This window comes from Paroedura picta, chromosome 12 (assembly GCF_049243985.1).
Source record: "Paroedura picta isolate Pp20150507F chromosome 12, Ppicta_v3.0, whole genome shotgun sequence".
NCBI lineage: Eukaryota > Metazoa > Chordata > Lepidosauria > Squamata > Gekkonidae > Paroedura > Paroedura picta.
In genome coordinates, this window is record NC_135380.1 from 45,063,559 (window position 1) to 45,073,538 (window position 9,980).

General features: G+C 52.5%; 1 protein-coding gene across 3 annotated transcripts in view; it reads left to right on the top strand.

Annotated features, from left to right (window-relative positions):
• Positions 1–8,057, top strand: part of PRRX2 (paired related homeobox 2) — a 128,585-nt gene extending 120,528 nt beyond the window's left edge. For 2 of the 3 annotated variants that reach the window (XM_077307177.1, XM_077307179.1), the window contains exons 3-4: positions 1,249–1,427; positions 2,664–8,057. In XM_077307177.1, coding sequence (XP_077163292.1) covers positions 1,249–1,427; positions 2,664–2,802 — 318 coding nt within the window. In that variant the 3' untranslated portion in view covers positions 2,803–8,057. The remainder of the gene's footprint in view (positions 1–1,248; positions 1,428–2,663) is intronic. The other variant, XM_077307178.1, reaches the window with a different exon arrangement.
• The last annotated feature ends 1,923 nt before the right edge of the window (positions 8,058–9,980 follow it).

A 9,980-nucleotide genomic window follows, 5' to 3' on the forward strand; every position in this document is an offset into this window, starting at 1 on the left:
CTTCGCCGGAAGTTTAGAGGAGAAAGCCAGGGGGAGGGACTTTGCTGAAACCACAACAATGGTAACGCACAGAACTTTTTCGCTAGTGTTGCAGATTGGTTGCAAGAGTGTAGCGCTTTCCAGAGGGTGTATCCACTTATTGGGATTTCCTTGGATGCGCTACAATGAAGCGCTTTTAGCGGGACTGTTTCAGGATTGTGGCAGATTGTGTACGACGTCGTGCATAACTGCATATTAGTAGCGATTACAATTTGCCACACTCCTGCTACATTGAACTTGTGCGGAATGGACCACAGAGTTTCCCCCAACTTTACTAAAGTGTGAAGGTTGCCCCCCCCCCGTTGACACCAACAAGACTCATGACTGTTGAAGGAGAATGCTTTATTGGGCAGCAGCGTAGATGCTCCTGGGCAGAACTGAGGATGAGTCCTTGGATCAGCACAATATGGCACTTGGCGTTCCAACCCGCAGTTTCCGCAAGACATAGCTTTGCATTGAGCTGCCGGTGGATTGTACAGGAGCCGGCCGGGATGGCTACAGACTCAATCTAACCCAAATCAGAATCATGCAACGTGACAATCATGGCAAAAACAGTTGGGGTACTCCCCCAAGGCCCCCCTCCTCATCAGTTTGGGGCTGGTCTCTCAGGGTACTACGGGTGGGATGCCTTTACCAACCGAGGGTTCCAGATGGGTTGGGTTTCCATGGGGATCATTTACTGCCAGCCCGGCCTCTCTCCACGGGTGCAGTTTGGTTGGACCTACGGCAGCACCCTCAGTGGACCTGATTGGGCAACTTGCCAGGAAACGGCCGGCCACGGCACAGCCCAGGCACAGCCCTGCAGTGTAGCTTCCGTCATCTCCTCCAGGTCGGCATGGCGACTTCTTCCTCCTTGGGACTGCCTGCCACGTGCCACCTCCCACTTGATGCTGCCGGGTGTGGCCTTCCACGTCCTCGGCCAAACAGACCCACCCCATCGGGGTTTGGAAGTCATTGTATTGGAGAGCCTAGTCGAGAATCTCAGGATTCACCTCCCGGGAAAACTGAACCTTTACCTTGTCAGTCCAGGCGTGCATCTTGCTCACCAGGCGCCTGGACTCCTCCGCGTAGTCAGCCATGGACCCGGCCCCCTGCCTGCAACTCCTGAGGGGGACAGTGGACTGCACACCTGGGGGGGGGTGATGCTGGCCCCATTCTGCCTCCCGCCTCTGTCGACAGGGGCCAGCAGGACTTTCTTCTCCCCAACAGGTCTGGTTTCAAAACCGAAGAGCCAAGTTCCGCCGCAATGAGAGGGCCATGCTCGCCAACCGGTCGGCGTCTCTCCTGAAATCCTACAGCCAAGATGCAGCCATTGAGCAGCCCGTGGCCCCCCGCCCCACCAGCCTGAGCCCAGACTATCTCTCCTGGTCGACCACATCCCCGTACAGGTGAGTTCCGGCCAGTGTCAGGCGTCTGCAGTTCACAGACGGTGGGAAACATTTCCACGCCAGTCCCTGCTTCACAAAATGCGGCTTCCCACAGAGGCTTGCAAAGCTCGTCAGTCAGGATAGCAATTTGGGTAAGGCAGAGAACGTCCCGTTCTAAGCACGGACTTCACTTCCCAGGAAATGGCCCTTCACGTGGAAAGGCCTTCAGTCCAGGCAAGCCCACAGTATTGGAGATAGCAAAGGGGGGTGAATTATTAGAAAAGTGCCAGGGGGCTTTTAGAATGAAGGCACAAGGCAGGGGTCTCCAGTCTTTTTCAGCCGGCAGGCACCTTGGGGATTCAGAATTGGGCTGGTGGGCCCAGCTGCAAAGCACAAAAGTTGGAACCAGTCATCAAATGCCTGGAAATCCCTGGGTTGTGAAGGCAGCCACGGGCAAAGCAGCGTTCTTAAAACCTCTGCTGCCAATCCAGTCTCCAGCTGCCAGCCAGAAGCCTTTCTGGGCAAAAGGGCCACCTGGCCCCAGAGATCTGTTTCAGATTAATCTTCTGCTCTCGTATTGATCCAGCACAGGGTCCCTCTGCTCCTTTTTTCTGGTTTTAGATATGTCTACGGCTGACTCTCGACTGGGTGCCCACCCAGCTGAGCAGTTGCATCTCCCCCCCCCCCTTTTACCCTGCCAATATCTTCACGTGCACTGATAACATCACAAAGAAATCTTGATGCCACCCATGTCCTGCTTCGCTGAGATTCCTCTTGTGGCCTTTTATGAATGGATACCCCTGCCCATGGGCATAAATAAAAGGAAACCTTGATGTGATCCTGTGCAGCATCACAGCAAGGGGAGGTTTAGTGGCAGGGTTTTAGCAGTATAATTTTGAGGTCCCAGCCTGTGGGCGCTGAGGCTGCCGTGGACAACTTTCTGGGCCCCTGACAAGTGTTTTCAGGGACTGGGTGGGGCTTTTGCCCAGCAAGGCTCCTGACTGCCCACTGGAGATTTGTTCGGCTGTGCAGATTAAAATGTTGCTTTTACAGCAGCTTCCACCACAGCCCAAGGATCTTCCCGGTAGGTCTGGAAGGAAGCTGCAGATGCCCTTTTGGCGGCTCCCACAGGCTCGAAAAGGCTGAGAACCCCTGGGGCCGTGGGAACGTTGGCTGCAGCCATCTCAAAGACTAATGGCTCTTCTCCTGTGGTCTTCTCCTCTCTGCCTCTCTCTTGGTGCTGGCCGCCATTCCTAGCAGCACAGTGCCTTCCTACAGTTCGAGCGGTGCCACCACGCCGACCCAAGGGGTGAACATGGCCAACAGCATTGCCAGCCTACGCCTCAAAGCCAAAGAGTTCAGCCTCCATCAGAACCAGGTGCCCACTGTGAACTGACGGCGGGGCCATGCGGCACTGGGAACCCTGCCTTTCGCGTGCCCCAGCCGAGGCCTTCTCCGGCCCCCCACGCCAGCATGAATCCCAGGTTGCTGAGCAACCCGGACCTCAGAGATTCACGCACCAGCAGCGCCAAATTCCGTCATGCCATCTCTGTCTCCCTTGCCCCCCCCCCCTGCTGAAGACAGAGCGAGCGTTGGCAGAACTTCTGGGTGCTTCTGTGGGCAGCAAGGAGGCATTTCCCACCTGGTCAAACTAAAACAACCATGATGCTTTTTTAAAACGTAGAAGCCCAGTGAATTTTTCCAGCTGAAAGAGATCTGCCTAACTCACCAGATTTGCTCGAAAGAACCAAAGGACAGGCTCGCAGCCCACTCCTGGATTTGATGTGAAGCCGAAGGTGCCTCCCACCCAAAGGACTTCCAAGCGTGAAACGTAACCCACTCCCCCAGCCTCTCACTGGTTCCTCATCCCAGCCCCAGCTGGTCCAAACGTTTGGCTGACTTGGGCTCCACAAACCATGGTGCGATCCAGGCTAATGCACTGAGGTTTGAGGTTTGAATTGGCGTCAGTAGACTGACTGCAGTGCCCAGAAGAAGAAGAAAACTCCCCCCACCCCCCCACCCGAAAAAAGCCGGGAGTTCAGCTCTCCAAACTCTGCTGTACATATTCTGTAGCCCATGCCTGCATTGTGCGATTGTGCATTTAGAACTAGCTTGCAACACAATGTTCTTCGGAAATAAGATGTTACAGCTCTTTGTTCCCCTGCCTGCCCTTCATGTAAATGTCCCAAGTAACCCAAGGTCACGGGGGAGGGGCAGTGTGATCATTTGCTAGCCAGGTCCTCATATTATGGGGAAACTGTGAACTGCCCCTTACCTCTACCAGTGGGACCCAAGTGGAAAGTGGAAATGCCAGGGACCTTCCACCCTCAAGCAGCTGAGAACTGGGTTGGTCCATTACTTGGATAGAAGTCTGTGGAGATGACAGCCCCAGCCCCACCCACAAAGATGTGCCTTCCTCATCCTCTTATGGGTCCACCTGTTGGCAACATACCTACCACTCCACCCTAATCATAGAGGGAAGGAGCAGTTTTTGTTTGCTGAGATGCATAATTTTAAGGAGTCCAGTTCTATCCTTTCCAGCCCCGATCCACTGCTCTCCACAACTGATAGCAACTGCATACATAGAAGTAATCCACATATGAATTGTGCACCCCTCTGGAACTCACTGTTGGGGAAGAAAGGTGAGCAGGTTTAGCAGAAGGAGCCAAGTTTAATACATTAGATATGCACCCCGGCATTGTGGCACTTTTGTAGGCTTCTCCAGTCTTCCTCAAGCCACTCTGCTCACTTGGAAGAACATCTCCTCTTCATGGAGAAGGTCCCAAGTTCAGGTCCCAGCATCTCTCCAAAGGGCCTCAGCCAGGTCGTTCCTCAGGCCAGCATCTTGGAGACGGGTGGGCCAAAGGTCGGATGGGGACGCTTCATCAGGAGGACAGCTGCTCTGTAGCCTTCCCCATCTCTGCCGCTGGATCTTTCCGAGAAACTGGACCTTCTGCAGGCCAAGCAGCTGATCCGCTCTGAAGCCTTGGCTGGTGACGGTTTTAAGCCATTTATAGCTTTAACAAAATGCAAGGTTTCTTTTTAAAAAACTGGAAACCTTATTGCTGATACCTATTGAATTTCCTGAATTCATATTTGCCTCTCATTTCCCCAAATCTTCCTGAACCAGAACCACTTCTACCAGAAAACTCCTGTAGAGAGCCTGTATGGTCCAGTGATTAAGCATGCTGGACCAGGGTTCAGATCCCCATGGCGGGGGGGGGGGGAAGAAGAGACTCTCTCAGCCTCACCTACCTCACAGGGTTGTTGTGAGAATGAAATGAAGGGGAGGGGTGTAAACTGCTTTGGGTCCCCAGGTGGGGAGAAAGTTATGGTACACATGCATTAAATAGAGAAACACAAGAGGCCCATGGTTCAGAATCCCCTGCTTTCCTCAGGATAAAAGAAATTTTGAATTTCAGATTTGCTCCATTACACTTTGTGGAGAAACTGCACGTGCAACAGATTTCTCCTTCCTAGCATGTCTAGCAGATAGTGGAAGCTTCTGTCTCCTGATGGACGGCCACCCTGTCCCCCCCCCCCGGATCCATTTGCCAGATGTTTGGAAGCCGTAGCTGGGTGGCTCGAGCAGAGTCGTCTGAAACTCAACCCTGCCAAGACGGAGGTCCTGTGGTTTGGGCGGAAGGGAGCAGATCAGGAAGCGCGATTACCCATTTGAGGGTGACCTTGGATGCCTCGTTAACACTGGAGGCCCAGGTCAAGAAGGTAACAGGCCAGGCTTTTCTCCATCTTCGCCAGGCCTGGCTACTAGTGCCCTACCTGTTTCCTGACCACCTGGCCACCGTGATCCATGCGACGGTCACCTCCAGAATAGATTTCTGTAACTCACTCTACGCAGGTCTACCCCTGCATGGGCCTACCCCCAGGGGAAATTACAGCTGATACAAAATGCGGCTGCTAGGATCCTCACAGGAACAGCTTGGAGGGCCCATGTCCAGCCTGTGCGGAGGCAGCTGCATTGGCTACCGATTGCTAGCCGGGTCAGGCTCAAGGTTTTGGTTTTAACCTTTAAGGCCCTCCGAGTTTTTATCCCGGACAGGGCCCACCCTAACTCCTCCCAGACAGCCCTTACTGCAGGGGTAGTCAAACTGCGGCCCTCCAGATGTCCATGGACTACAATTCCCAGGAGCCCCTGCCAGCGAATGCCACATGTGGTCCGCAGCCCACATGGACATCTGAAGGGCCGCAGTTTGACTACCCCTGCCTTACTGCATTATTAAGTCTGTGGCATGCCGCGCCGCGGGCGGGTTTAAAGATGGGGTTTTTACATGTTGTTACCTGCCATGAGCCTCAGGGGAGCGGCGGGTTAGAAATCCATTAATAATAACAATTATTATTATTATAACTTTCTTGGCCACAAGAGGCAGCCTTGCAAGTCCTTCAAGAGAGCTATTGTGCCCCCCCACACACACACACACACACAGGCACCCCTCCCTTTCTCCAGGTTGAACTTTTCCAAGGGGCTCTGCCTCTCCTTGCAGGGCTGGAACCTTTGAGGTCCTTCCCATCACCATATTCTGACTGCAAAGCCCTCTGGCCTCCAGCAAGCATCGGCCTTCCGCAGGGAGCCTGCAGCATTTCCCACAGAATCTGATGCGGCAGAGAAGGCGGATCTTAAATCGGCTTCAGTACTGTCCCCTCCTCCTGGGGCATCCTGGGAGGTGTAGTCGTGTGGGAAGGGTATGCCTGCTAAGAGAGCCAGGCAGGCCCAGCGACTCAAGTGTCACACTAGGAGAGGCTGCCAACCTCCAGGTGGTGGCTGGGGATCTCTAGTTGATCTCCAGAGGTCAGAGAAAAGAAGAGTTGGTTATTTATACCCTGCTTTTCAGTATCCAAAGCAGTTTACAAACACCTTTTGCTTTCCCAGAAATGCTGATTCTGTGAGCTTAGGCAGATTGGGAGTGGTGGACAGAAGGGATTGTGTCCATGCTTGGCTCTTGCGGCCCTTTCTGGCATGCCCAGGGAAATGCCGGTGAATTTCCTTCAGGCCAGATTGGCCAGGGATTTGGGATTGGGTTGGGACCATCATCTGGCCATGGAATGGGGGCCACTGAATTCTGCAGGAGGTTGATGGCCCTGGAGGTCCCTTCCAACTCTAGGATTCTTCCCTCCCTACAACAGACACCCTGTGAGGAAGGTGGGGCTGAGAGAGCTCTAACAGAACTGCTTTGTGATAATAGCTCTGAGGAAGCTATTACTGGCCCAAGGTCACTCACTTGGCTGCATGTGGAGGAGTGGGGAATAAAACCTCATGCTCCAGATTAGCTGTTTTTATACCCTTCACTACCTGAAGGAGTCACAAAGCAGTTTCCAGACACCTTCCTCTTCCCCCAACAGACATCCTGTGAGGAAGGTGAGGCCAAGAGAGCTCTAAGAGAACTGATATGCCAGAACAGCTCTAAAAGAACCACAATTGGCCCATAGTCACCCAGCTAGCCGCATGAGGAAAAGGAGGAGGAATCAAACCCAGCTCTCCTCTGCTCCTAACCACAACCCAATCTGACTCAGTTCACCTGGGAGAAATGGCTATTACTCCCCCAAGCTCCGCCCTTCTCAGTCTCTACCCCTGAAACCTCCAGGTATTTCCCAATCTGGAGTTGGCAACCCTACACTAGGATGGGAGACCTCACTCAGACATCAATCTCATGGGATGACCTGGAGCCCCCACCTAACCTAACTTGCAGAGTTGTTGTGAAGATTAGAATGGAACAGGGAAGCACCAGATGTCCTCCCTTGGGCTCCTGGAAAAGTACACCAGACTTGGGCAGCCAGAACGCTGTCCTGGTGAAGAGCAGCGGCCTCTAATCTGGAGAACTGGGTTTGATCCTCCACCTCTTCCCATGCAGCCAGCTCTTGCAGACCTTGGCCTAGTGGCAGTTCTTCCAGAGCTCTCTCATCCCTACCTACCCCACAGGGTGTCTGCTGGGTAGCCATGTTGGTCTGAGGCAGCAGAACAAATTTAGAGACCTTTGAGATCAGCCAAATTTTATTCAAGTTTTGAGCTTTCGTGTGCACGTATACTTCCTCAGACACAAGTAATCAGTTCATATGTATGGACGAGTATGTTAATTTACCCCCATATAAGTATGAACTGCTTACTTCCCTTCCACGACCTTGCATCTGAGGCCATTGGCCTGCACACGAAAGCTCATGCCTTGAATGAAAATGTGTGGGGCTTAAAGGTGCCTCGCTGGACTCTCAATTGGTTCTCTTATGCCAGGGGTAGTCAAACTGCGGCCCTCCAGATGTCCATGGACTACAATTCCCAGGAGCCCCCTGCCAGCATTCGCTGGCAGGGGCTCCTGGGAATTGTAGTCCATGGACATCTGGAGCGCCGCAGTTTGACTACCCCTGTCTTATGTCAAGAGCAAGGGAAAGAGCAGAGCCCTCTTGGGCTTAAGGATTTCCTTCTCCGCGCAAGTGAAGGGCATCATTCCATAGGTGCACAGCAGCAGACCCCACAGGCTGCTGAAGGAGATGGCTGACAATGGGTTTTAAAAGCGACTCACAGCAAAATGAAGCCACAAGGTGAAGGTGAGAGATGGTCACCCGCATCCAATGCTATTGTGTTGTTGTTGTTGTTGTTTTTAAATATATCTATTCGTACAAATAAATATCTAATAGTTTGTATGTCCTGTGTTCCTATAGCCTTCGTGCTCGCGGGAGCTGTGTGGGAGGCGGAGCTTCCACGAGGAAGGGAAGAGCACAAGGTGGGACTTCGGTGGGCGAAACCTGTGTGGGCTGTGGCAGTTAGGCTAGGCCTTGGCGTGGTTTCCCCTTGCCTGGCTTCCATTAGGGCAGGGGGGCCAAACTGTGGGAATCCCAGACCCTCAACACATGCAGCTGGGTAGAAGAGAGCCGCGCTGAACCCCCACAAGAAATCCCCAAGGGAACTGAACGAGAAAGAAAAGGCTGCCTGGTTGGACAGGGAAAAGCGGGGGCTAAAAACCCTCTCCTCGTCTTTTTATTCTTGGTGAATTGATCTGAAGCTTACAGTGAAAAGAAACAGGGGGCAAAATGAACAGAAAGGGGGGAATGGTGCAAAAGGAAAAGGATGTTTCTTGGCTGAATGACCCCTGCAGCTTTGCTGGGGGGAGGGGGGCATTTACTGAAACAATATAAAATATATTAAATACATCATATTTTAAAAAATTGATAACATACAGGACAATTTCACAGAGCATGTGCAGAGTTGTAATTTATTGTTATATAAAAAAGAAACCAGTGTTAACATATGCTACAATTTCAAATGCAGAGTGCCATTCATATTACATCAGCCCCAAAGAATCTCTGCCTAGAGTATTTGTGAAACAGGTGTTAGAAAACCATACTGATCATTTCGATAGGAACTGGAAAAGTATCTAAAAGGTGGCTAGGGTTTTCTAACACCCAATTAACAAATACTCTAATTAGATAATTGTTCTCTGTACATTTTCTGTGAAATCATCCTGTATTTTATCAATTTGTAAAAATATGATATATTCAATATACTTTATGTTTTATATTAATCCACTAGATTGCCCCTGGTGATGCTGATGGCAAAATGCACAGGGGTCGTTCAGCCACAAAAGACCCTTTTGCACCGTTTGCTTCTCGCTCTTCAGGAAGTTTACAGCCAGCAAGCGCTGGCTCTGGGCATGCGCTTACAAAGCAGCTACTGCTGCCGCTGGATGCCCACTCTGCAGAGCACGGCTGATTTGTTCTTTAATTTATATACCGCTGCTCTCAAAGACTCATGGTAGTTTACAATAAAATAATAAAAACACAGAGCCTCTTGTGGCGCAGAGTGGTAAGGCAGCTGTCTGAAAGCTTTGCCCATAAGGCTGGGAGTTCGATCCCAGCAGCCGGCTCAAGGTCGACTCAGCCTTCCATCCTTCCGAGGTCGGTAAAATGGGGACCCAGCTTGCTGGGGGGTAAACGGTCATGACTGGGGAAGGCACTGGCAAACCACCCCGTATTGAGTCTGCCATGAAAACGCTAGAGGGCGTCACCCCAAGGGTCAGACATGACTCGGTGCTTGCACAGGGGATACCTTTACCTTTACCTTTTTAATAAAAACACACTACCCTTAAAATCCCCATCACATTAAAAGCTCCAGCTAGCAGTGCGGAGCTCTTTCCTTAGGAGCAAGGGTCCTGGTCTCACTGGCTCTAGGGCAGTGGTCCCCAACCTTTTTATCACCGAGGACCGGTCAACGCTTGACAATTTTGCTGAGGCCCGGGGGGGGGGGGGAGTCTTTTGCCGAGGAACGTCACTGCTGCCACCTGAGACCCTGCTCCACTTGCTTTCCCGCTGGTGCCCCTGACTTCTTGCCACCCGCTGGGGGGCGCTGCCAGCAGCAGCTGCGCAGTGCCACACTGAGGGGGAGTCCCGGCTATGGCAGCCACTGGAAAGCACCAAAGGTGAGCCAGCGGCAGAGTGGCAGGGCAGCCCCCGAGGCAGCAGCCGGGGAGGAGGACGAGGAGGAGCCGCGGCCCGGTACCAACTGATTCACAGACCAGTCCCGGTCCCCAGACTGGGGGTTGGGGACCACTGTTCTAGGGGATCCTCTGA